The sequence below is a fragment of the Panthera pardus genome, unplaced genomic scaffold (assembly GCF_024362965.1).
Source record: "Panthera pardus isolate Hobbes unplaced genomic scaffold, ASM2436296v1 HiC_scaffold_11, whole genome shotgun sequence".
NCBI classification, from domain to species: Eukaryota; Metazoa; Chordata; class Mammalia; order Carnivora; family Felidae; genus Panthera; species Panthera pardus.
In genome coordinates this window covers 1,461,823-1,488,730 of record NW_026526666.1, presented here as the reverse complement: position 1 = coordinate 1,488,730, position 26,908 = coordinate 1,461,823, and the positions used below count along the sequence as shown (strand labels likewise).

The 26,908-nt window shown below is 51.4% G+C and overlaps 1 protein-coding gene and 1 long non-coding RNA gene across 6 annotated transcripts; one reads left to right on the top strand and one right to left on the bottom strand.

Annotated features, from left to right (window-relative positions):
• Positions 1-183: 183 nt before the first annotated feature.
• PI4KB (phosphatidylinositol 4-kinase beta) lies at positions 184-26,244 on the bottom strand. 5 transcript variants are annotated; one of them, XM_053889643.1, is made up of 13 exons: positions 25,733-26,244; positions 17,182-18,118; positions 12,616-12,660; positions 9,989-10,216; positions 8,742-8,969; positions 6,997-7,106; positions 6,345-6,449; positions 6,006-6,129; positions 5,074-5,339; positions 2,383-2,515; positions 2,009-2,129; positions 1,266-1,328; positions 184-957 (listed from the first exon to the last, which is right to left on the bottom strand). In XM_053889643.1, exons 2-13 carry the CDS (start codon positions 18,088-18,090, stop codon positions 776-778), a joined length of 2,514 nt encoding a protein of 837 aa, XP_053745618.1. In that variant the 5' UTR covers positions 18,091-18,118; positions 25,733-26,244; the 3' UTR covers positions 184-775. The 5 variants fall into 5 exon arrangements, with proteins under 5 accessions (XP_053745618.1, XP_053745621.1, XP_053745623.1 ...); XM_053889646.1 differs by lacking the exon at positions 1,266-1,328; XM_053889648.1 differs by lacking the exon at positions 6,345-6,449.
• On the top strand, positions 26,234-26,908 carry LOC128773042 (uncharacterized). The gene is made up of 2 exons (XR_008417274.1): positions 26,234-26,391; positions 26,624-26,908. It is a non-coding gene; the product is annotated as an uncharacterized LOC128773042 (long non-coding RNA).

Here is a 26,908-nt window from a genome sequence, read left to right as displayed (position 1 = left end):
CCCTTCCCAGGGACAAGGAGGCACCAATTGAGCCAAGGCAGGGAAGGAGCAGTCCTCTTTCACCTGGCTCTGTGTGGTGCCTTCTGCATCAGGGACACTGAGGGAGGCATCTGCTCAACACTTCCTCACCTATCCCCCCCACCCCCAACCCCTGAAAAAAACACAACCCAGTAATGACACAGATGGCTAACTAAGGACTTTATTTCAAACAAAAATTAAAAAGTTGAGAGTTCTTTCCCTGGATGTGGGGGAGGGATCAGGCCAAGGAATCCCCTGTGGCTAGACTGATCCCCTCACCCACAGGAGGGGTCCCAGTCCTTCCCGCCCTTGACCCCGGGACTGGGAACCACCGCGCGTGCAGGACCCTACGTCAGAGCCAGCCGCTAGGATGGGACAGAGGCAGGCAGCAGCACAGCCAAAGGCCAACCACAGGAGTCCTAAGTACCAAGAACCTACTGTCCCCACCCTCCCCCCTTCCTGGGGCCCAGAACACAGCAAGGATGGCCTAAGGGAAGAACCTTGTGGACCCTGGTGAGGAGCAGAAAGGCCCCAGTGTCCCTCCCATCTGTCGCCTCTCCTCCAGAGGGGGAGGGCATCAAGTCCTGCAGTTTGTCGGGAGGGGAGGTCCTGGCAGGTCTGGGCCCTGCCGCCGCTGGCACTCCCACTCCCAGCAAGCTCTACAGTTACCACATGATCCTCTGTATTTCTTGCCTTCCTGTTCCCATGGGCGGGCAGGGCTTCCTCCCGGGAGGGTCCCCCACCCCTGCCGGCCGGTTCACATGATGCCATTGGTGAGGTACTGGAAGCCGTCGTAGAGCTTGGTGGTGATGGACCGCATACTGCCGTCCACCATCTGCTCCACCAGCAGCTGAAGCTGCTCCTCGGTCATGCTCATGTGGAAGCGCTCTTTCAGGTTGCGGATGGTGCTGGAGCCGTGGAAGCAAGGCAGCTGAGAGCCTGGGGGAGTGGCGAGGGCGCGGGTCATGGGCTGTCTGCCGAGGCCCTCCCCTCCCACTTCAGCGCCTTCCCTGGCTGCGGGCGGACACAGTTCTGCCTGGGAAGGGGAGTTCCGTCTTGAGCCCATCTGCACCCCACACTCCTCAGGCCCTCCAGGTGCTGCATGAGGGCAGAAGGGGAGAGGACCGGCACCGTCTCGCCAAGGGCGGGACCCAGAGGGAAGGCTGGGGAGAGGGTCTGGGGAACGGGCCCTGAGCTGGGCACTTATCTGGTCGCAGGCCAATGCCTATGCTACGTCTGACACTCACAGATGATCTGGGCCACCGTCATCACGGGGCCAGACGGGGACGCTCCTGAGCAACGGCGACAACCTGTGGGGTGGGGGCAGGGGCGGGGAGGAGGAGGACACTGGCAGCTTAGCCCAGTGTGCACTGCAGCCTTGAGAAGGGAGATGGAGACAGGGCCCAGAAGAGCTGGGAGAGGAGGGATCTGGGACAGGAGGGCGAGGTAGCCAGGAGATGGCTCTGTGGGAGCAGATCAAGAGGAGAGCCGAGAGAATACTTCCAGCTCAGCAGGAGAGGGCAGTGTTGGGACAGGGAAGGGGCCTAGGGACAGGGCAGTGTGTGGTCAAGGGCCAGCAGGGGAGAAAGTGGTGACCAGAAACACCTGGGGTGGCAAAGAGAAGAGCCAGAGACATGGAAGGAAACAAGCTAAGGCAGACAAGGGACAGGAGACAGGGAGGGATGCTGTTCTTTCCCTGAGTGTGCCTAGAGGGTGGTTTCTGTGGCCTGTGCACCACCCCCCACCTCCCCTCCAGCTCTATCAGGAATCAGGAGGAATGTCCCAAAGGAAGAATGGCACTAGATCATGGGAGCTGGAAATCCTCTGGGAATCCCCCCCCTGGGAATCCCCCCTCCCCCCCCCCCCCCCCGTCTTGAGGTGGAATCCACTTTTTGGAAGTTCCATGCTCCAGGGCCCCAATATGAGTGGGAACCCTGAAGCACTATGGGCACTGCCCTGTCCCCAAACATATGGCCTCTTCCCAGCCCACCTTGCTGCATGATCTCGACGATCTGTACCACTTTGTCCATGTGCTTTCGAGCAGCAATCAGCCCCTGCAGCATCAGCATCTTGTAGTAGTTGAACATGTCGCCATCCAGGCCCCCCATCACCTGTGAAGGGACACTTGTGTGTGCACAGGGCTCAGTGTCCTGTAAGCCAGCCAGGACCCCCTCCGTCGGGGCAGACACGGCAAACTCCATGACTTCCCCGCTCTCTTATCAGGCAGGAAGCCTCCCAGGACATCCAGCCTCACCCTGACTTGCTGCCATTTCTGTTGTTTGTCCCTAATTTGGGGGGAGCCCATAGCTCCCTCTCCCAAGACAGAGAAAGGACATAGTGAGGCACCTCTCCTTCCTGACTCACGTCCACAAACTCTGTGGTCAGCTTAAAGGCTGACGTCTCAAAGCCCAGGTTTCGGGGTGAGCTGGACAGGATGAAGCCAAAGTCGATGTGGATGATGTGGCCTTCTGCATCCAAAAGGATGTTTCCATTGTGTCTGAGGAGGGGGCAGAGGAGAGAAAGAGGCAGTAGTAAGTCTGACTGAGGCGGGAGCCTCAAGCTGCAACACACTGGCCACGTGATACCAGGCAGGGGCACCTCCTGCCACGTTTGTTGCTGCTTAGAACTCTGGGCCCAACCTCCTAGGACCTAAAGCTAACAGTGGGAAGGGAAATCAGAAAAGTAAACTGCTATCAAAGGCCGTGGAATCTGAAATTGTATTATGATTATTTTTGAAATTGCATTAACAACTGAAAACAGTTTAAGAATATCCCCATTTTCCAAAAATCATGCTTCTGGCACCCAAACTGATCCCAAATAGAGCACCTGGAGGCAAGGAAAGGTCTCTAGCTCCAGCCAGCTGTCTCAGAGGCCAAGCCCTCTGCTCAGTGGGAGGCCTCCAGTCAGAACATACTTTACCTGTATTTTCATGGTAATTCCTGTCAGCCCCTCGCAGAGCAGAGCCCCACTATAAGAGCACAGGCCGAGCGGAGTGTACTTGTGTAAAACAGCGTGGGGCTCTGAGCAGGAGATTCTAACTACGTGGTAAGATCACTAACGTTAAAAGAAAAAAAATCTCCGGAGACAATTCTTACAGGCTAGCTGCAGGAAGAAGAGTTAGAGGGAGAGAAATCCCAGGTCTCCGTGATCCCCCCAAAATGGCCAGCAGAAGGAGGAACAGTTAGCATGCCAAGCATGTGAGCCCGGTCCATTCAGCCTAACCCTCTTTCTCAGTGTCAACAGAGGCTTTGGCAGGCTAAGAGCTCCTGGTCTGAAGACCCCTTCTCTAGGTCTGGTGTGACTGGCTAAAAGAGGGGAGAGAGGGGGAGCCAGTCCCACGTCAGTCCTTCCTCCTTGGGGAAAGCATTACAAATTTAGCAATATAGGCAGTCTTGGGAGCGAGAAGGGTTTTAGATGTCCTAGTCCAACCTTTCATTGTACAGGTGAGGAAACAGAGGCCCCAAGAGAAGGGACTTTCATGCCCACGGCCCCATGGCTATGGAGGGGCGGCTTCTCTCAAATGCTGGAATCCGCTCCGCTGCAAGGTGGTCCAGGGCTCTCCGCAGCAGTTAAGGAGATCTTACACCTGATTCTACCTGATTCACTGTCACCAGTTCTCTCCAGTGGCTGATCCATTCACAGATTGATGACATCTGCTCTTTATTTTACAAGGCTTATCAGCTGCCTGACCCCTCACCCTCTTTAAAGGATGATCTCTACTCTTCCAAACACACTAGTTTCCTACAGGAAAGCTCAAAGGCCTGACTAGCACCTGCCCGCCTGCCACCTACTTACTCAATCCGGGGCTCAGCTCCAGGCTCTCTGGGCCTTGGGTTCAAAATCCTTCTTCTTCAGGGATAGTCTAAAGCTTGCAACCAAAATCCTTACAAATAATCACATTTCCTGTCGGCCTGTGCATGCAGAGCCTCTGCTGGGTTCCTTTGTAGGGCTGGCTGGGTAGAATAGGCAGAGGTCCTAAAAGCTCCTGGACCCTCATTTCCCTTGGGGGAAGGGCCTGCCTCACAAGGTTTTCGTTGGCTTTTAATACGAGAATGCCAGGCCATGACAGGTACTTAACGGATGTGAGATTTCTGTTAAACATCCCATTAGTCAGATCTTCACACACTGCCATGTTACCGGGAGCCCTAGGAGCTCAGGCCACTGCATCCTGTCTTTCCAGGAGGCTGCCCTCTATCCAGTGAGAGGTGCAACTCACAGGAACATTCAGGATGCTGACCTTGAGTCACTCACTGTCCGGAGACAGACTCTCTAAGACAGACTTTCTCAGGGGTAACTATCTCTGTACAACACATTGTTCACCTATATGTGAAGTCGGACCTCACAAAGTTCAATGTGATATTGAAAGAAATGACCAGTCTGGGGGAAACAACAGACACTTAAAAGCTTTGGAAGTCATGTGTTGGAACAAGAAAGGGAGTATGGGGCTGGGAGGTACAACTTTGTGTCCACCATGTCCCTCACATGCATCTTGTCTCCTGCTCTCGGTCACCGCCACCACCACCCTCAGACCGGGCCTCAGTACCTCTTGGCTTTGTTGCTGAAGACCCGGATGAGTCCAGCCTCACCCTCAGCGCTACAGGGGCGGTCACCGAACGGTCACCGAACACAGACTGGACCCTGTCACTCCTGTACCTGTAGACTGAGGCTCCTGGGCCTCACAAGGGAGGCCCTCCGACCTGGCCTCGGCTTACCTGCGGTGCCTTCTGCTCCCTCTGCCAGGCAGTGTGGCCCCGGCTTTCAGCACACTGGGCTGGTCCCTCTCCTGGAGGGTCCCTGCCCCACAGCGCCCTCTAGCCTCGTCCTCCTCATCCTTCAAGACACTGCCTGCTCAATCCCTTGCTCCTCCCCTAGGTCCTTCAGGTCTCCGCCTCTGTATCCTAGTACTTGTCAGCCTGCCTCCCTGCTGAACCCGCGCGCAAACACGTCGCTGCTTCAACTGTGCTGTTCGTTCCACTTTGACATCTAGGCAATGGGAGGCGGGGAAGAGTGAGAACACACATGAAGGGCCAAAGTTAGGATGAGGAGTTCACCCACCTGTCCTTCACTTGTAGCAGGTAGCAGACCAAGCAGTAGCCAGCACAACTTTGCACAAAATTGCGCTGGGCACTGAGGAATGCCTCAGTGGTATAACTGCCGTGCTCCTGCAGGAAGTAATCGAGCAAGGAGAGCTGTGACTGCTTCTTCACCTGGTGAATGGACACAGCGTTGACCACTGGTTCAATCATGCCGCTGTCAGCCGAAATCACAAGGATCTTGTATGGCTTGATCCACAGGGGCACTCGCTCCTGTTCCCAAATGGACTGTGAGGAGACACAGAAGCATGCGACTATCATCTTTCCAAACTGGGGGAGGAGGTTAAAATCCCCCTCTGACCTCAACCTTGGACAGTCCCCATGGTTTTGGATTCTGGATCATCAAGTGAGTAAAAAACCCACTGATCCCACTGAGGACCAGGGAGGTTTGAAAGAAGTCCAGGGCCCGACAATACACAGGGAGGTATGTGAGAAAAGCATCGGATAGATAGAAAGCCCCAAAAAGGCAAAGAAAGGATTTAGGTGCAGAAAAGCCCTCCCTAGAAAATGACAATATTTTCAGAAAGAACTGTATGAAACAGGCGAAGCTGCTTGCAGGCAACCAATTCAAAGGTTCAGGGGATCGACAGCACACTGCAAGCCACCTGCCACAGGCCAGTTCGGAGACTAAAGGACAAACCCACCCACCAAAGTTCAGGGATCACAGCAGACAGGGGCCACGAAAAGGCCGCGAGGGGTCATTGTGGAGCTGTTCCCATGGTTGTACTTCCTGGGGAAGTGCACTGGGGAAGGAGCACCAGCTCAAGTTGTGTCTGCATCCAAGTTAGCCCCCGGGCAGAAAGATGGGCCCCAGCAAGCGCCCTGCGGGACAACCTGCACGCTCACCTCAGCTGGCTGTTCACCTTTGTCCCCCACCCCCCCGCCCCCTCTTACCTGCAATTGCTTCAACACCTGGAAGGCCAGGAGCTCCTGCCGAAGGTCATCCCCACACTTGACAATGACTGACAGGAGCCGCCAATTGGGGAGGTGGCCATAGGGGGAGCCTTCTCTGATCCGCCTGTGAAGAAAGAGGCAAAAGCAAAGGGTGATGCTAGGAAAGGACAGACATTTCTTCTGCCCGAAGTCCAGATCAAACTCCCCACAAGGCAAGGACTCAGAAGCCTGGGAGCCTGACAATTTGGGAGAGGCTGATGGACAAGACAGGGGGTGCGGTGAGTCCCGGGTCGCCTGCAAGCTCTGGGAGGGCCTAGAGACCACTCCCACCTGACTCACCTTACTTTCTCCTGCCAGGGCTCTTTGAGAGCAACTGCAGAAGGGTCTTCTGGGTCTCGTCTGAAGGCTGTGGGGGTGTGAGCCAGCTGCTCCGAGAGCCGCCGTCTAGCAGGAAGAAACTATCATTTGCTTGGAGGAGACACCCCAGAGCCTCATGTCCCTGTCAATGCCAGAATTTCCTGTACTCTTTCCTTGACTCTGGGCACACAGAGCTAGAAACCTGGCTGAGAGTGTTGCTAACCTGGTGGTTTGTAATCATGTTGCAATGCAGGTTACCAGGCCCCATTCCTCCACCAAGACTCTGAGTCAGATCAGGTGTGGCTCTGGCATCTGTGCTTCCAGCAAGCTCTCCTCCCCTCTCCCTTGATTCTGACACGTGTAGTCCTCAGACTGGGTCCGAGAAACGCTGTTCTAATTCCATCCTCTGGTGCTTTCATCCCTTTGGAGTCCTCTTAAAATGTAATGTCCTTCTGCGGTAGCCCAGTAATTTCTCAACCTGCACCTTCACTGCCTCAAGTTTTGTGGTTTCAGGACAAGGATAGAGTAAGGAAAGAGAAGAGGGAAAGACAGGCTGACACACAGGAAGGGGACAGAGACAGGCAGTGCCTGAGAGGGAGGAGGAACAAGGGGCAGGGTGGTAGCCTGGCCATACCGGATGTCCCCTGCTGCTATAAACACAGGCTCCTTGCTCTCCTGGCTGGTGATGCTGTCCACAGAGAACTGGGAGATGTTGTCACAGCTGTTGGTGTGCACTTCAGGGAGCTGAGAGAGGAGGGGACCATAAGTCAGAAGTGCCAAGCACAGGCCTCGCTTCTGTCATCTACTCCTCCAGCCACTCTGCCTGCTTGCTGCCTCTGTGTCACAATCACCCCACCACCTTATGGATGCTGTTCCAGAAAGACTGCCCTGGTTCCATGCCATCCTCACCACCTGGACCCCAAACGCCTAGGCACTCACACAGGCCTTACAGCAGTGTTTCTCTAGGCGTGGACTCTACCTGCATCAGAATTGCCTGGAACGCTGCTAAAACACAGATTCCTATTTCCTGCCATCAGTCTGAAGTAGAATTACTGGGAATGGGATCTGGAAGTCTGAACTTTTAACAAGTTCTCAGAAGACCCCAAGTGTGCTCAAGTTTGCACAGCCCCGCCACAACGGCCACAGAAAGCTGGACTTCAGGCCTTCTACTAGGTGTTGTCCACAGCTTTGGCCTCATTCTCCCTTAGGAGAGAACAGAGCCTCTCCCGACTAGTCGCCTCTGACTATTTCTTCAGTCTCAGCCATTCAGTCTTATTTCCCCATCTCTCTCAAATACAAATTATTCTACCAGACCCCAGGGTCCACAGCAAGGCCTTTCCCTTCTCCTTCCTTCGCAGTGGATCCCTTCTCCTCAACTCCACTCGGCACTTACTGCACACTGTCCTGTTGTATATCCTAAACAAAAATTTTCCCCTTAGATGTCTGTGTCCAGTCTCCCTAATTGGACTGTAAGCTCAAGGACAGAGAGTCTGTCTTCACAAAATGAAATGTGGTTGTGTCACAGTCCTCCATAAAATGTGGCTCTGGCTCTGCATGAGAGTCCAAGTTTCTTTCCATGGTTGATAGGATCCTTCCTACAACCGGGCCCATGCCAACCTCTCCAGCCTCCTTCTGCACCACTTCTCACCCACACCGCACATCACAGTCACACACAATGTCCTTCAGTTCCTCAACCGGGCCGAGCTCTCTTGTCCTCTGCCTTTGCACATTTGCTACTCCCTCTGCCAGGAGTGCTCTGTCCAGTAAATTCCTACCCATCTTCAGGCCCCCATTGACCTATTACTTCCTTAGGAAATCATCTGAGGTGTGCCCAGGCCCAAGTCTGTAGTAAGTCCTACCTCTACCCTCAGGTGCTCCCGTTAACGCCCTGCCCTCTGCAGCACAACTGGGGTCTCGCCAGACTATAGCTACCTGCTGACTGGTCTTGTTGTCTGTCTTTTCAGGTCATAACTCCTTGCAGGCAGGGGCCATTTGCATAGCACTCAAGGTTGGCACAAAGAAGGCCCATAAATATTTCTTGAATGAATGAATGTATGACTTATCATTCTCTGTTTCCATAAGACAGCTTTATATAGCAAATGTTCAATAAATACTCTAAGTTTCCCTCACTCCCTGGGGCTTAGGAATTCATCCTTATATTTAACCTAAATTCCTTCAGCAGGAAAACGAGCTCCACCTGAATATTCCAGACTAGCTCTGTCCAGAGCCTTTCCCCTCATCCCCGTTACTACCTAGCTCATTCGTATGGGCACTTGCCTCAGCCTGCCTCTCAGGGTGTGTGGTCCTGTCTCAAATATAATGAAAGCTCCTGGAGAACGGGCGCTGGGCCCCAGTACCACCTCCTGGGAGCTCCCTCACCTCCACCTGCAGCTCGCCGATGTCATCCACCGACCAGGCCTCGTCATCGTTGTCATAGTTGGGCACGGTGCTGAAGCTGCCTGCCCGCTGCTCATGGGTGATACCGCATTCGGGCAGGTTCTCCACGGACCGTGTGCTCCGAATTCGGTTCTCGGGTATCCGGGCGGGGACGTTGGTGGTGTCAAAGTTTTCACATTCGAGGACTTCCACATAGATCAGGTAGGGAGCCTGGCAGGGTTGGGTGCAGTGGGTGTGAGACCAGTATTTGCCACTTAGCTCCACCATCGTCTCCCAAATCTCCCCTCTGCTAACACTGTCCTTCTAGCTGCCCACTCCTAGCTCCAACCCTTGCCTGTCAGTCCCTTGACACTGTGAACACAACATTCAGGGCAGGAACTTGTCCTGCAAACACGCATTTCAAGAATTTGTGTGAGAGCATGCACAGGTTTTAGTTTTGTTTTTTTTTTTAATGTTTTAGCTGAGGGGCGCCTGCTGGCTCAGTTGGAAGAGCATGTGACTCTTGGATCTTAGGGTTACAGGTTTGAGCTCCATGTTGGGTGTAGAGATTACTTCAAAATAAAATCTTTAAAAATAAATAAATGAATGAATGAATGAATGAATGGTTTCAGCTGAGCTCCCACATGTACAGATGATGCACTTAGGCAAAACTATTGATTATCACCATCAAAGAGGCCTGGAAGCCTCTGGGGGCTTGTCCTAGAGATAGACAAAGAGACTAGGGAACAGCTGGGTGCTGTTCCAAGCAGGGTTCTAATCCTCAATACTTCTTCTGAAGAAGCCAAACCTTAGTACTCATTCCAATCAGCACACAAGTTCAGCTAATTCTCTCCAACGTGTGTCTGGCATCCTTCTCTCTCCTCCCTGCCCACTCTGATGAGAGAAGGTCTTAGAAACAAGAGATTTCTCTACTCCCACTGTCACTGTGCCTGGAAAGCCTAAGAGTTAAAGATGGGCTGGAAGGAGGTTGGAGAGCAACTCTCCTGACCATGGGAAGAGGAGGACTAGAAAAATTAGGCCTCTCTGGGACCAGAAAAAAGGCCCAAGAAGGGGGACAAGATGGCCCCAGGATCACAACAGCACTGAGGTAAAGTCAAGATTGACAGGCGCACATGAACCGTGAAGGAGTCCAGGATGTTGGTGCAGCATACCTGGGCATATACACAAACCTGGACAACCATGGGAGAAGAGTCAAATGTAGGGCTGGGTTTGGGCCAGAGTCCACCTACCTTGTCCTTGGAGTTGAGGACAACAGCCTGGGTGTGGGGCACTCGGACCACGTGGTGGTCAAAGCCAGCAGTGGGCAGCCAGACTCGGGCAGGGAGCTTATGGTTGAGCAGGGAGAGCTCTGAGATCAGCCGCTGTGTTTTCTGCTCTTTGGTGGGGAGCGTGGCCAGCCGCTTGCCAATTGCCATCAGGGACTTGATAAATTCTCGCTCAGGAGCCAGTCTGACGGGCTACAGGGGGGTGGGGTGAAGTAAAAGACAGTGAAGAGACCATAGAAAAAAGTGGGCCACCCACTCAGTCACTCCTGGCCGTGCAGGCCAGGGATCCGAATGTCTGAACCCTAGGGAAGGAGCTACCTTTCAGCACTGGTAGCAGATCCCACCACTCCACCCCAGACAACCTGAGCTGGGAGTATGTAGAAAAGCCAGCCCACTCCTCCACAGGCTGATTCTTGGGTGGGAGGGGGGCATGAATGTGGGTCACTGGGAGGCACCCCTCTTCTCTTGGCCCTGAGCTCCTTAGGAACTGTCCCAAGGCTTCAAGATGGGTGGAGCGGACGGAGAGAAGAGCTGATTACACCTGACATGCTTCACTCGGCTCAAGGTTCTTGGGCTGAGTCTCTGCTGCAGGGCTCTGCCAGAGCCCACATGGCTGGGGAGGGGAGCTCTGAGTCACTATGTCCCCTTGCAAAGAAGGAGGACTTACGCCATTCAAATGACTTCTGTTACCTTCCATGGCATCCCCCTGGTCCACCCCACGGTCTCTTACAAGGGGTCATTGCACATGCAGGGGATGAGGAGGGGATGGGAGTAGACTTTGCATTAATGAAGGAACAATCTATGGGGACAGAAAAAGGAGATGGAGGGAGGGAGGTGCGGGGAGGTGGGTGGAGAAAGCAATAGCTCCTTTCAGCCCTTGCCAAGGGCCCTGAAGGCCTGTCTCTTTCAGTGGTTCTTCCTTAGGTCCTCTTCCCCCTTCTCAGGGACTAGCGTCCCCTTATTAGCTCCCTGCTGTGGCCTGGCTCCGCAGGCTGGGTACTTCGTCATTCTCAGAAAGGGCAAAGTCTGTCTGGGGAGGGAGGTGGGAGTAGGAGGAAAGATGGACACAAAGAAGGGCTCTTTTCCCAGTCCAAGTCCTTCTATCATAAGGGCACTTTATCAAGGTAGCCAACCAGCAGCTCCATCCCAGCTCCCCTCAGCTATGTAAGAACAGTATCTCCTCTTCTGGTAGAAACAGTATTTCACTCACCAGGCCTTTTTCTCCCTCTCTGTGGGTCCTGTTTAGTTTCCTGAGAATTGAGAATTTCTACCCTCACTCCCTTACACTGCAAAGAAGAGCTTCTTTTGAAAGCTGGGCAGTACCAGGCCCATCTCCGCATGTGCAAAAGGCCAGGGTTCAAAGGAACAGCTCATCTCTCAGCCTCTGCCCCACAGGGGGGCTGGCTTAGGGCTCCACACAATAATGAAACAGGATATCAGAATCAATCAGGGTTGCTCTGGGAAACAGGGTTGAAAAGAGATAAAGACAGGAAGATTGCAGAACTGGGCTTCTGTGGCCCCTGGAAATATCACAGGGGCCTCATGGAGAAAGCAAAAGAAAGGATAAGGAAATTTGGAGACTCACTCCTTCATTCATCCTGATCCCCTAATCCATCCACTCAGGTGGCAAATGGTCACTGTTCCAAGGACCCTCCACCCCAACCAATTCAGAGTCATCTTAGATTAGAAAAGGCAGAATTCCTTCCCATCCTCCAATCAGCATTTGGGTTGGGGGCCCCTACATTCCTTGAGTATGTTGGAGATGTGACCCCAGGCCTCGAAAGAGGCTCTGCCACATGGGAGGAGATAGGAATCATGATTGAAAGGAAATCAGCACAGAACGGAGAAAATTGACTGGGTAGATAAATCAAAAAGAAAATGTAAAAAAATCATCCAAACTCCCAGAGGGTCCAGCATTTCCTCTCACGTCTCTGCCCAGCAACAAGGTCCAAGACCCTGTGGGATCAGAGGGTCACGGGGTTAGTCCAGAGGGAACAAGAAAGGAGAATGCAGATTAAGGAACCTCCTGGCAGTGAGCTGGGAAAGGGAAGAACTCAGACCTGGAAGAAAGGTGGTTGAAGCTAAAAAAGAAAACCAGCTGTGGGGAGGTAAAACTTTCCTTCAGGCCAAATCCTGTTTGCTTTTGGAGTCTGCTCCCCCAGCACAGGGGCTAGCATTTAGAAGGGCTGAATAAATATTTGATGGTCTGATGGCAGAAGCCATAGGGAAAGGGTTCTGGGTGGGGGAAACAGGATCCTGGGGGTTTCTGCCAAACAGTTCTTGGCGTGAATCCAGGGGAAAATTCTACCTCTCTCCCAGCTGTTTTCTCTAGAGACCCAGGAACAGGGGCTGAGTCACGCTGCATCCCAGGTGCATCTGGGAGAAGGCCCCACCTGGACTCAGGGTACTAGAGGCAAAGGACGGGGGATTCCTCCAGGCTGGGGAGGCCGGGTGGGAGGGGCAGTTCTCCCAGGAAAAAAAGGCACCTTTTAACTCCAGCCTTGGCCTGGGGACTCAGAAGACCTGGGGACGGAGAGGAAATGCGGCCACAGGGGGAGCCTGCCACCCAGTCCCAGCCTGGCCCCACTTACGGAACTGAATGAATTATCAATACTCTCGGTGCTGGAGGAGAGCTCCTGGGAAAGGGCCAGAGGGCAAAGGGAGGAGGAGGGGCAGGGAGGGAGGGGAGAGAGACAAAGGCAAAGAATTTAGCTCCAACCTGGATCATAACAGCTTCTCTTGTGATCTCTACCTTGCTGCTTTAACGGGAGAAAGTCAACCCAGAAACACCACTTGCCCCAATTCTTGACACTTGTGGGAGACACTGGAAGGCTGCTGGCTCAGACCTTCGTAAAAGAAGGGTTGAAGAGACAGAGGGTGTGCTTTTCACTTTCTGCCCTTCTCTCCTTGCCTGAACCCAGCTCTCCCTCTAACATCTGGGTGCCTCAGGGCGGTAACTGCCCTGGCAAGCTGCCTGCTTTCTCTTCGTCCACTCATGCGCTCCCACCCAGAGTCTTCTCTGTGGAAACCACCACAAAGGGACTGAATGTAACAAGCTGTGTAGCCCCCATACTGGAAAGCCCGCATTCCTCCAGCTTCTTGGAAACAGCAGGGAGGAAGGAGAAAAGCTAAATTTTCAGTGTCAAGGGTGTCTCCTCTCCAATCAGCCTCATTATCACCCTGGGAAGACCAGTCCCAACACTGAAGCAGGTGACAAGGGACACTCCAGAGCCAGGAGCATGACACCTCGGGGCTAGATGCTGCTGGGCATAAAGGAGGGGATGACTATCTACCAAACCTCCGCAGGCTTCCTATCAGGTTATTTCATGCCCCACTCAATAAATTACAATTCTTGGACCCAAGGTGGGGAGCTGGCCCTAGCTGCATCCACCTGAGAAAGCTGAGCAGCTGGGTAGCAGCCATCCAGGTCCCAGGTGAGGGGATTTGTCTAAATCTCACCCTGTGTCTTACTGGTGTCTAGAGCAAATCAGGGGAAAGGGCTAGTGGTCAAACTCTCCTCCAGCGGCTCTGTTGCAGCTCATGCACAGACCCATCCTGAGTTCTGTCTGCCAAGGTCTCCCAGGGCAGGGACAAAGGGGCAATACCTGTGCACCAACCTGCAGGAGGGCAGGGGCCTGGCCTTAGGAGACAAAGCCCTGGGAGGTCCCGGGGCAGGAGGGCAGTGGTCACTGAGCTTCTACTTTGCAATCAGGATGTCAAGCATCTACTTAATTCCATTCCATGGTTTACATTCTCTTCTAGCTGGAGGTCCTACAGGCAGATCATTCCTTGAAGGATCTGGGGAGAAGGGCACTTTGAGGGAGAAGGCAAGCCAAACACTCTGCCAAGGCAACAACTCCTCTGCTTTGGGTAGGTAGGCAGAGGTGGGAGGGAGAGCTGAGGCAGTGAGGAGGATGCCAGAGTCTGTTCTGACTTAGTGGCTCAATTTCTACCTATGAGCTGGCTGGGGAATAAACAGCAGGCAGGATATTGGCTCCGTGAGCAACGCTCCAGCTGAGTCTTCCACAGACGGGCCCTGTCTGACTCATTAACAGCCCTGGGGGAAGGGAGGTATATCTGTCCTACTCTGTAGGCTTGAGTCACTCATACTGAGTCAGCTCCAGGACAAAAGCTGAGGCCAAGAAGCTGACATCACACCGCATCAGGATGGAAGGCCCACCGGGGTTTCCAGTGTGACACGTGGCAGATTTCTCTGTACAAAGGTTGCAGTCCTGAAAAGACAAAGCTCATCTACTAGGATTGTCATTGTGTGGGGACGGGGTGTGGAGTGGGGGTGGTACCTAAATCATCTCTGCTCCCTGGGCCCCTACTCTAGGTCAGAATGTCCAGCATTTTGGTTACAAACGGGAAGGAAAACCACCTGAGCAGAGTCCTCTGGTTAGGCTGACAAAAACTGCTTTGAAGCGGTGGGTCCTAGGGGCTGAAATGGTGAGGGGTGGGAGAAATCCGCGCTAGAGCCCTTGGCTGCTGTGGTCCAGAGTGGAAAAGATCCATCATTAGAGGAAAACAGAACCCTGTGTGACATCTGGGGAGGGGACGACTGTGCAGGGAGACTCCGGGCAGGGGGACAGCTAGACCGGCAGCCCCAGGGCCGCCTCTTCTGCAGCCTCACTTTACTCTCCAGAGCTTCTCTTTAGCTAATTTCGTGCTTTGTTTAGTAAGCTGGTGACTTCCTCCTTATACGCAGGAGACAGTTTTTCAAGAGAGTCACGACCTCCACCAAAAAACTGTTAGAACCAATGAATTCAGTGAAGTTTCAGGAAACAAAATCAGGAGTCCCACACTAAATGGTCTCTCGGATAATGGGGTCTCAACATTCCAAGTTCCTGGAGGGACAGGCCGTACTTTATCCTCCAGCCCCCACTGCCTCTGGCACTGGACACTCTGCACACTGTACAACCTCATTTGTTGAGTGAATGAATGTTGCATAACAGGGGAGGAGGAGGAGGAGGCAAACCCATTCCCTTGGTATTGGACCTTGACAGATGTATCCTCAAATTGACAAAGGGGTTTGGAGAGACCTCTGTGCCAGACGCCAGTGCTTGGACCTGTAGAGACATTCATGTTTATTCTCTCACTCCTGCTCTCACGTTTCCTAAGAACGCACAGTGGGTTCAGGTATCTCATTCTGCCAGCATCAGATAACCCAGGAATGCCTAGGGATGGGGTATCTCCTTCCTTTCCTGGATCTAGTGACCCAAGATAAGGTGCCAGGTTGGAAAGAATGGCAGCCAGAGAAGCCATCCCAGAGGATTTAACAGAATACCTAGGTCTCAGAGTCATTCATGATTGCATCTTGGGAAGGAGTTAGAACCAAGGAAGAGGGATCAAGGACCAGCACAAAGTAGCCCTGAGGCCTCAGCTTTTCTGATCCTAAGATGAGGACCATCAAATGCACACAGAAAAAAGCCACGCCTGACAGGAGGCACCAAGGGGCTCACTTCCAGCTGCTCACACACACACTGCTATGGGCCTGAGCCCAAGAGGAGGAGCTCCCAAACCCTTCATGACCGTAGTCCCACCAGATCTAAATGATTCTTCTTGTTCTGTAACAACCTCCCTTCATGATTCTGAACTTCCCTGCCAAGCTCAACCAGAAAAGGAAATGGTCCATTTTGGTTCTGAGAACAGTTGACCTCTTCTGCCTGTGCACAGAACTCTGGAAACCTAGATGGCTAAGGCCTATGCCATTCTTCCCCAGGTGGACTCTGACAGCTGAGGGCCTAGGAAAACAGATGCTGAGAAGTAAGCAAGATGGCCTGGCTGAATGATGGAGGAGTATCAGCTGTGAATTGAGGCCCGGCTGAGCAGCCCTGGGCAAATCACCTCGCCTCTCTAAACCTGTCTCCCCAATGGTAAAATAATCCCCATCTCTTAGGACTTTGTGAGGATGAAACGTAAAGTACCTGGCATGATGCTTGGCACATAATAGATGCTCAATAAATGTTAGCTCTGTTAGCTTCACGATTATTAAACTATCATAACAAAATCCCAAAATTCCAGAAAGCAGGCTCTGTAGTCTCTGTCCCTCCTGCTTTCTCCCTTCCTTAGTCACTCTGATTCAAAGAAGCTGAAAGAAGTCTCATTGTATCAAAACCGTGGGTGGGTTATGTGCCCCACAGGGGCACATGCCAGCACCATGGCTATATGCATTTTCCAACAAGTGCAAATTCCTTGTTCTTTTCTCCCTTCTTTCGTAGGCTGGGCTGGCAGCCAGGATGAGAGCCGGGATGGTGGTGAGTCAGAAGGGGGTACTGGGGCACCATTGTCTGGCTGGGACACCAAGTCACTGACACTTGGTTGTCCCCTGGCAACTTCCCAAGCTATCTGTCCAGACATGGGATGGCAGTTGGGCATAACCTACTGATGTGCTTATCTCCTCCCTGCTCTGGGTCCTAAACTGGACACCCCCAGCTGCTCATGCAGCCTTCTCCTCTTTCCAGCCTTCAAGTCTCTGACAAGCCTCTGGGCATGCCCAAGATTTACTCCACACCAAGACTGCTTCCCTTTCCCCTTTGTGCTTCTCCCAAATGCAAAGTGAAAGATCCCAGCAAGACATCCCTTCTCTGGAGGAAAGGCAGGCACAAGGGCATTCTGCAGATGCCTCAGTGACAGGGAATAAACCTTACTCTTAAGTCGACAAAAAGCAGGATCACTGGGAGTGGGGCAGAGGGATTATGAGGAGGAGGGACCAGGAGAATGAAGCTAAGGCTGTATTTAACAGGCCTTCCCTCCAGCACACACACCATCCCTTTTCCTCCCCCATGGCTGCTGCTCTGAGAGGCTCTGGTAGATACCCCAGGTCTCAAGTCAGGGTGGGAGGGGTCTCTGCCACAGTTCTCAGTAAACAGTTAATGGAAAGGCAGGGAAGTTGAGTAAAAACACCCGGGCAGAGTCAGGAGTGTCAGTCTTGCTGTTAGCTATATGACCCGAGGGAGGTCACTTTATCTCTCTGGGTCTCTAAGTTCTTCCTTTGTAAAATGAGGCAGTTGGAATACATGAATCCTAAGGTCTTTTTCCACTCTGACATCCCATGCTTTTATCAGTGAAATGAAACAGAGGGAAGGAGAGAAAAGGACAGAGGAACTATATGTCTCCATGCCACCTTGCCCCACTGCCCCTTCCAGGCATTTTACCTCATCCTCATTCTCCACTTTGGGGTTGCTGGCTGTTCGTTTCAGGTTGCTGCTGAGGCTTATGCTGGCGGTGGCATCGGATTTAGAGCGCTGGTGAGTCCTTTTAGAGGGAGACAGCCCCATGTCAGGTGCTGGGCTCAGAGAGGGCAGCTCCCTCTTCCGGTGAGCTGGCTTCAGCTCATCTGAGAGGATCAGCTTCCGGAGCTTGGTCCCACGGGAGTGTCGCTGAGTGGAAATGTGCATGTCTGAAGAGTAGGCCCCGAGCAGCAGGGCGCACTGGAGGGAAAAGTTAATGCTTTGGCGGCAACGGTGGACGATGTAGGGCTTGATGGCATCACCCACATCCTCATCCATGTGGATGTACATGTTAAGCAACTGGGGCAGATAGAAATCCACATCCTCATTGCGAAAGCAGAAGAGCCGGTTGCCAATGTAGGCTTGTACTCCAGGCTCCTTGGAGTTGTACAGGTAGGAAATGGCCATGGAGATGTCGAACAGTTTGGACTCAAACAGCCTCAGGAGCCAGGACTGTCTGGCTGAGTTGTTCTGCCGCCGCTTCCTTGCTCCCTTGGCTGTGCCTGAGGCCACAGTGGCCCCCATTTCATCTTCTTCCTCCCTTATCTGGGAAGGTGGATCATCCAGGCAACGGATTGCACTGTCCAAAATATCTCCATTGACCAGCTCCAGCGGGGTGCCTGTGCTAGAGACGGCCACGCCTCCACGCAAAAGCTTGACTTGCTCCAGCACCTCCTGGCAGGCCTTCTGAGCCACCTCGCGGTCAATCACCGATAGTTCCCCAACCCCCTCCGTGATGACGCCTAGCAAGGAGCCCCCGTTATTCCCTGGTGGGCCAGGAGTGGGCTCAGAAATTGGCTTCAGAGGGGCAGGTTCCACCACCATGTCTCCCATGGCCACAGCCAGACTTCGAGCTTCCAAGCTGGAGGAGGAAGGAGAGAGAAAGGAACAGAAAGGGAGACACATACACACCAGTTAGTGGTGGCATCCTCGGGTCTTCCTTTGCCCACCATGAAACCTTCCCAGGCCCCTCCTCTTTTTGTCTTCCTGGACTTCTTCAAAATCAGACGACAAGCCATCTCCCATGGAGCCTCCCCTGCCTACCTCTATGGCTGGTCACATTACTCTTCCTTCCTTCTGCACTTAGCTACTCGGCTTAGCCTCTGTTCCTACCTTGTATTTGCAAAATGTTGCTTTACATGTTATGTTTGTATAGGTGTATACATTCTGCAGATAGACTGGGAAGCAATTCTCGTCTTACTCCCTTGTCTCTAACTCTTCAAATGTTTTTCTATCTTTGTGCTCTTCCTGGGTCTTCCCTGACATGCCTGCCCATAACCTTTTTCTTTTCTTCTTTAATCTGTTATTTCCTTACTCATATAACACTCTATACACAGGTCCTAAGCATCTCACCTTTATTTAGTATCAAAGTCTTCATATATTTTTCTAATCACAGATACTTTACCTTCTCTTTAGACTCAAAGTTCCCAAGGAATAGGGCCAGCAAATAACATCCAGGCTTCACTTAGAAGAAAACAGCTCTAAAACAACCATCAGCAACTCTGCAGAAGTGTGTCATTTCTCTGCTTGTCTGACTTCATGACACCATTCTCTCTTTCTCTAGTGCTGTGGTAGCTGAAGTAAAGTGGAAAGACTCCTGAACTTGGAGTCAAATAGGCTGGGATGGGATTCAAGATCCTGGCTCTGCCATTATGAAATGTGTAATCTTATGCAAACCATCTATTTTCTGAGTTTCAGTTTCCTCAACTGGAAAATGGGAAAAACATCTCTTTCTCATTGTTACTGTGTGGAATAACTTCATGTGTGTAGAAGGATCTAGCACAGTCCCTGGCACACATTAGCAGTCAATAAATATTAGGTGACTCCCAATCACCTAACAGGCTAGTAAACAGTGTACATGCATGCAAGTGTGTGTGTGCGCACGCATATACTGTTTGTAAGGAAAGTGAACTTGAGTTACACTCGTCTGAGAATCCTCCAAAACATTTATGACAGCTCTCTCCTACCCCGACACTACTTTCCCCATTATCACACACACACTTCAAGAACTGGAAGGGCTGAGAGAAAAAAAAGAACTTGGGCCAGAGCTCATGGGTCTATAACATGCAAACTACAGGGAGGAACAGGAATCACATCACCAAGAAGCTCTCTCTGGAGTGACAAAAGCCACTGCTCTCCTAGAACGGTTGGTTCTTCAGAGCCTCACCGAATCCACATCAGAAGAGTTAGTGCAGAACTGAAGGAAATTTCAAAACGGGGACTGGGAGAGGCACATTGTTAACGTCAGCTCAACCCAGCTCCAGAATCTGACTGTAGTAAGCAATGGGCTCAGAGGCCTCTTCATGAAAACACAGAATGAATCTAAGATAAACTCAAGAGCATGAGCAAGAGGAAGGCAGAATCTACTGTAGAGCTGGAATGCAGGTAATTTCCAACTATTAGTGACATCACCTTGGATGCTTGTGAATCTGGGGACATAGGACTTTGGGTAGGTGAAAAAAGGCTCAAGATACAAATTCTCTGATCACACTGAGAAGCCCCATTTTCCACTGCCACCCTCCCAGGGCCTCTTCTTGAACCTCTAAAACGTTAAAAGTCAAAGCTATTCTGCTCTGCCAATACTATTATAGTCCAGCTCCCTGCCTCCCAGCAGTCCCCACTGAAGTCTTGCTGGAAGACAGATGAGGAACTCTTCTGTTCTCAGAGATCACCAAAAAAGGCTTCTTCAGTTTATCTTTCTCCCACCTCTGTCAAACAAGAAGTTCCCATCCCTGAATTTAATTTCTCCGATGCAGCTTGAGCTCGGAATCAGTAAAAATTTGGCAACTTGTTCATTATCTCTCCTAAAATTGGGCAGCATCCTCTGAGCAGCGGAACCAGCATGGCTGTCTAGGTGGATCTGTCCCTACTCGCAGCTTTAGGTGACACAGGGGTAATAAGGAAGTTTCATCTCCCCTTGCCACACCTTTGCAGGGCTCTCTGCAGCAGAGGGCCATTCTAACTCAACTGAGACCACTACCTTTTAGGTCTGCTGAAAAACTCACATGACAGCTTCAACTGTTTTATGCAACTAACTTTGTTTCCTCAATCTGTCTATGAGTGGTACATCTTTCCCCTTCCCTCTATTCCAGAGACTTCCAAGTCACCAAAAGCTCCTAAAATCCACTTTTCAAAACTTCTGAGAGATGTGAAGTTCAGACAATCTCCCACATTTAGCACCACAGACCTCACCAGGATCTGCAGCAGATGCCTGCCCACATTGATCACAATTGGGATTGTTACTAGCACCAGCAAGGGAGGTAAGCCTGCCATTATTTTTTTGTAATCCCAGGGCTCAGCCAGGAATCCCACATCACAGTACTCAGGGGACTCCTCACTGAACAGATCCCCCATCTAGCAGTCTTTATTCCCTAGGGAACCAGACAGTGTCATGAGGTGCAGGAAAACTGGATTGTTCTCCTATGTAGGAGGCTCTGCCACTAGAAACTACCAAACTGGAGGTGGACCTCCCTGGCCTCTTTGAGCCTCAGGGATTGCTTGCATCTGAAGCAAGTCATGGGGGGAAGGAGGTGTTGAGTTGCCAATTTAGACAATAAGAAACAGGAAAAGGATTTTCTAAAACCTAAATCTTGATATGGTCTTCAACATCAATTCATTCCTTTTCAAAAGCAAAGACAATATAGCTTTGGTAAGTAACCATTCTAAAGAAAGGGAAAGGACTAGAAAGCTAAAGAAGAAACGAAGAAACAGTTCCTGTATTCATCACCCTTCCCCTTGTAAGAGAATTAGAAAAAAGAGGGGTGCCTGGGTGATTCAGTCTGTTGAGCATCTGACTTGATTTCAGCTCAGGTCATGATCTCAGGGTCATGGGATTGAGCGCTGACTCAGACTCCATGCTGAGAATGGAGCCTCTTAAGATTCTCTCTCCCTCTTCCCCTCTCACTTGCATGCTCTCTCTCTCAGAAGAGAGAGAGAGAGAATAAGCAAATAGAGAAGAAAATCCAAATCTTTAGTATCAAATGGCTCTTATGCTCTCAAAGATGTTCAAACAACTGAGCCCCACATTTCACACTGGGAGTCTAAACTGTCCTTCCAATTAGATAAAGGGGACTGAAAATGCCTCCCCTGCCGCAGTCTAGCAGCTGGCTTCTAGGCACTGCGATGGGAGTGGGGGGTATTAAAAACTGACTGGGCTCCAGAGCTTACTGTCTGGGCATGTAGGAATCCTCGTCTGAGCATCAGGCGGCTGTTCAGGGCAAAGCGCAGCAGGGGCAGACAGAGAGGCTATACGTGCATGTGTTCTATGTGACCTAGGATTTAAGTAAATGTCTGCAAAACCTCTAGGGGGAGGGGATGTTTAACCTGGTTTCCCACTTCTCCTCAAAAGATTCCAAGCAACAACCTTCCACCCCTCTACTGGTCTCCATTAAAGGCCTTCCTGGATTGGCCTCTGCTAGGATAGGAGGTAAAAAGCCCCAAATCAATCCTCTCACCCAGTTAACCACCATTCCCTTCTTGGGGGAATAGATAAATATGGATTGGTTCAAACCAAACCTCATGTTTTTACACGTTCCTGTATTTTCATAGAATAGTCTTAAGAGAACATCTGAATTTCCAAGCAGGTTGGCAAGCTCAATTTCCCTCCCTTTGAGATGGATCATGTGAGTTAGAAAAAAAGGTAGTGAAGCCACTATCTTAATCCTACAAGGTGAGTAGCTGAAAGGGACTGTTACAGGGGCGCCTGGGGGGCTCAGTCGGTTAAGCGTCCAACTTCAGCTCAGGTCATGATCTTGCGGTTCATGGGCTTGAACCCCGCGTCGGGCTCTGTGGTAACAGCTCAGAGCCTGAAGCCTGCTTCGTATTGTGTCCCCCCCACCTCTGTCCCTCCCCTGCCCGTACTGTCTCTCTCTCAAAAATAAATAAAACATTAAAAAAATAGAGACCCTTACAAGTTCATGGAAAAGAAAGGGAGGGTCACATATGTTATTTATAGTTACACAGGCTTCTAATAAATAAAAGTGACAATTATATAAACGAGAAGTGTAAATCCTCTAAAGTTCAATCCTCTTTTGTTACGATTAATAAATCAAGAAATAGAGGCACAAGCATTTTATCCAATGCTACAGTGCTAACCTTCAGAAACAAATTGTGATAATGAAGACATTAAAGGAATAGGAGTAGGGATGAATGGAAAGGAAATGTTGATCTCATCATAAAAGTGCCACTGGATTTGTCACCCAGTATATGTTTGCCTTTGATAATAATTTTTCAAACATTTATTTATTTACATATTTATTTAAATGTTTATTTATTTAGAGAGGGAGCTCGTGAGTGTGGGGGGAGGGGTAGAGAGAAAGAATCCCAAGCAGGCTCCACACTGTTAGTGCAGGGCTTGATCCCACAAACCATGAGATCATGAGCTGAGCCAAAATTAAGAGTCAGACGCTTAACCAACTGAGCCACTCAGGCGCCCCTAAGATTTTATATTTTTAAGTAATCTCTCTATACCCAACGCCGGGCTTGAACTTACAAGCACGAGATCAAGAGTTGTGTGTTCCACCAGCTGAGCCAGCCAGGTGCCCCGCCTTTTTTTTTTTTTTTTTTAATTTTTTTTTTCAACGTTTTTTATTTATTTTTGGGTCAGAGAGAGACAGAGCATGAACGGGGGAGGGGCAGAGAGAGAGGGAGACACAGAATCGGAAACAGGCTCCAGGCTCCGAGCCATCAGCCCAGAGCCTGACGCGGGGCTCGAACTCACGGACCGCGAGATCGTGACCTGGCTGAAGTCGGGACGCTTAAACGACTGCGCCACCCAGGCGCCCCACCTTTGATAGTAATTTTTAAAAAGAGGTTGCTCTTCCAAAGAGACTCCACATCACCCTAGGCTGCCTGTTGTGCTGTTGAGAAGTTTCTTCTTATATCTTAAAGTCTAACTCAAACCTTCCTTTAAGAAGGTCTCTGCTCATCCTTCCCCCTTGACCTCAATGGATAAGGTAGAGACTGAGTACTATTTTTCCCCTGTAGAAACTCAGGGCTGAACAGTCAAGCAGGCTCAGGCCCTAGCAGGAACCAGGTAAGTGCTTCCCCAAGGCCCCAGTGGGGAGTTGTTATCAGGGAAGAGGGCATTCTCAAGCTACCAGCAGGAGGGTAGGGAGGGCAGTGGTCGCAGGGTAGTTAAGTCAATATTGAATCAGGCTGAGAAGTCTCTGTGCAGGGCCATGGGAGCTGGTGTAGGCAGATTCCAGCCAGACAGCCCAAGCCAGCTCTGGGAGCCCCTGCTGAAAGAGACAGATGGCAAAGAAAGTAACCTGTGCACTCACCTCTCTCTGAACTGTTACTCCCTGTTGCAAGCCCCAAATGTGCTTGGACTAGGCCCTGTCTTGTCTCCTGCTAATTGCTGAAAGGTTCCACCCAAACTTCTTCCCCAAATCAAAGAATTTCAATCTGCTGCTTTGGATGGCGTTTGGCAAACATGTTCTCATGCGGCATGGACCCAGCTCTGAGAATGAAGCAGGGAAGCTAGAGGAAACAGGATTTCTCTTTGGGGGTATTTGAAAAGAGTGAAAGTCCTCCTAAAAGATGAGGAGGCTGTGCTCTGGCTCAGGAGCAAAGAGGGAGACCAGGAAGAAGGAGGAAGAGGAAGCATGATTACTTTCAGACAGCCTAGAGTCGGAAGATGAATGGAACTTCACCAGCCCTCTTCACTGTCATAGGCCGGGAGACATGGACACAGGGAGCACGTTTCCAAGTTCTTCTCCAGCCATCTCCCTCCAAGGGCTTTCCCACAAACATACTTTCCACCCATAAAATCTGGATTACGGACCAAGTCCAGGAAGAACAGCAGAGGTGGTCAGTAATTTCATGCAGTGGGGCAAAAAAGCAAGGCAAACAGAGGAGGCAGGCCTGGAGCTTGTCTTTCAAACGGACTTATCACCACAGCTGGCAACTAGAAAGACCCAACAGAGAGACCACAATGAAGGAAAAGTCTCAGGTCAGCTAAGCCACTACTAATAAGTGCCTTTTGTCTGAGAAACCCATAATGTTCTGTAAACAAATAAACCAAGTCTAATTTTCCCCTAACCCACATCCTACAAATAGCCTATTACACACCAATGCCCACAGAGTGGGCCATTCTCCCCAAAAGGTCACTCTAGAGGTCAAGTGAGGAAGTCATATGCTGAACCCAGGAATCCTGATTCCGAATGTACAACCTTTTTCTAATGTCTCATGTTCCTTTTCCCAGTTACCCCCCAACCCCACCCCAGGCCTAAGCTCTTATGGAATCAACCAAAACTATTCCAGTAAGCCACAGACAGTAAACTGACTCCTGGATCTGGACAGGGGTGGGAAGACACTCTACTCTGTGATGCCTTAAAGACAAGCCTAAAATTAAGTAATCCAAAACAAAATTTCTCACAACCTCATTCAGTCTCCATGCGGGCCTGTTCATCCCTCCTAGTGGCTGATCCTGAGTAGTCAACAAAGTGTAATCTGATAGGGACTTCTTCAAAACTTGCTCCATCCTTCAGAAACACCCTTCTGTCCAGAAAAGCCTGAGTGAGACAGCTGAGGCTCCCCCTCCTCCCAACACATTTTATCTCAGTTCAAGGTTTAGCTGATCCTGAAATAAGTGGTATGTAAAGATGAAGAATGTGACAGAGAGCACATGAAGACCACATGGAAAACAAAATCAAGTGTCACAAGGATCAGCAAAATCCTTGAAATTCGAGGGAGAAGGTGTCAAAGTTGGAAATCCCGAATGGGAAGGGGCACTGTCAGATCTTTTCTCTTCTATAGGAACAAACCTCCAGAGGTTGGGGGGTTTGAGAAGGGATGAAAGGGAAGCTAAAGAAAGTTACAGGGCTCATAAAGCACTCTAGAGAAGAAGGGTAAGAATTAAGGTCAAAGTACAATGCAAATGGTACTTTGGGAATGCCGATGAGGGCCTGAGATTCCTTAAGGAGAGAGGAAGAGACAATTCTTGGAAGCCAGGAGCTGGGTGGGTGGCAGTGAGGTAATGGAATCAGAAACAGAGGAAGAGGGCCACGGGGAAGTGGAACCCAGTGCTGGGGCTGCACGAAGACATCGGAGAAGAGGAGCAAAATAGGAAAGGGGATGAAGGCGGAGGCTGTGGGAAAGGTTTGGGGCGGGAACACAGATGACGAGGAAGGGCAAACAAGGGTGGGCATTACAAGAGGTGTCCTGATGTGGAAAGGGTTCATGACTTAATAGAAAATAACTCGGGACAGAGGCAACAGGAACGGGGGTGGGGGGTGGGTCCCCGGGGCAGAGGGAGGAGCTAAACAGAAGAGGAAGCCAAAAAAGCATAGGAGGACCCTAGGCTTGAGGGAAAAGAGTGGAGAAGACACTCGGGGTGCAGCTGCCACCAGGACGTCAGTTTTGTAGTTGAACCCAGGTGTGGGGGCGGGGAGAGGCTGTGTGGGACAGGGTGGGAGAGGGCCCCCCACCCCCACTCACAAGGGCCAGGGGGACTCACGGGGTAGGAGTCGCTTACCTCCGGGAGAACCCCGCGGAGGGGGTGCGGGCGGTCGGGGTCGGGCTGCCGACACCGCCGCCTCAGCAGCAGCGGCCGCTCCCGGGTTCCATTGGCCGCCTGCGCTTCCCTGACAGCGGCGGCGGCGGCTGAGCCAGGCCCCGGCTTCGGGGCTGCCCTCGGCGCCGCCTGAGGGGGCCTTCGCGCTGCCTCAAGTTCGACCGAGCCGCACAGCCTCCCTCCCTCCCTCCACAAAAGCAAGACCAAAAATAACAAACAGATAATAAGTAAAATCCCAGCAGGGCTCGAGTCTTCTCGTGAGTCCCAGCAGCTCTTCTTGGGATGTGCCTTCCTGCTTCTTCGACGCTCAGGACCCTATCAATCCCATAGCAATCTAAGGAGTCGGCTGAGCTGCCTGCAACATGCCTGTTCAGAAATAGAAAAGGGGGCGGGGAAGAGGCCTTTGAAAGCAGGAGAGGGAGAAGACGAAGGGAGGAGCCTACGGGTGGGAGGAGGGGTCAATCTTCCGAAGGCTAGGAGGTAGCGTATGCCAGGCTGGGTAACCGAAAAGGTCGTAAAAGTTACTGGATAAGGGACGGGACTCCCGGCCTAGAGGAGAGAAGAGCAGGCCAGCAGGCGGGTGCGGACGCCCTGTTAGAAAGGAAGTACAGACATACCGGGTATTTCCATAAGTACCTGAGCATGCAAATTATATGTAAATAAGTCCTTTTGCGTTAGCCACCGAGTTACCGTAATTGCTCTCAGTGGCTTTTCCCCCTCCCCTGTTCCACATGACTCTTAGTAAATCAGACCGTGGGATACACGCAGGGGACCCAGCCGGGAGAGGAGAAAGAGAAAGGGCGGGAGGGGAAGATAGTCACCCTCAACACCCTTTTCCAATTCATCTTTAAGGAAGCTTCCAAGACTACGCCCCTTGTCGCTTCGGAAATGGCGCGGTCCAACCGCGTCAATCTTTTCGCCGTTACCGGCGCGACTCGAGGCCGCGATTCTGCCTCCGAGGTCACCACCTGCCTGGGTCACCACCTGCCTGGGTCCCTTTGCCTTCCAGCCTCCGGACGTTGATCTCTCCAGGGAGGGGCTGGACGGGGCTAAATTGGGAGAGGTGAGTGATCATAACCCCTCTTTCCAAACCAAACCATATGCAGCTAAACAAATAAAAACGCGCCCTGCAATGGA

Bases quoted from the DNA above. Each gene is read 5' to 3' on its own strand.
- PI4KB (XM_053889643.1), bottom strand. From the start codon at position 18,090: ATGGGAGACATGGTGGTGGAACCTGCCCCTCTGAAGCCAATTTCTGAG. The intron at 10,217-12,615 runs GTAAGTGGGGCC...ACCCCCCTGTAG, and splicing joins TTGATAATTCATTCAGTTCC to CCCGTCAGACTGGCTCCTGA. The intron at 5,340-6,005 runs GTAAGAGGGGGC...GTCTCCTCACAG, and splicing joins AGGTGTTGAAGCAATTGCAG to TCCATTTGGGAACAGGAGCG.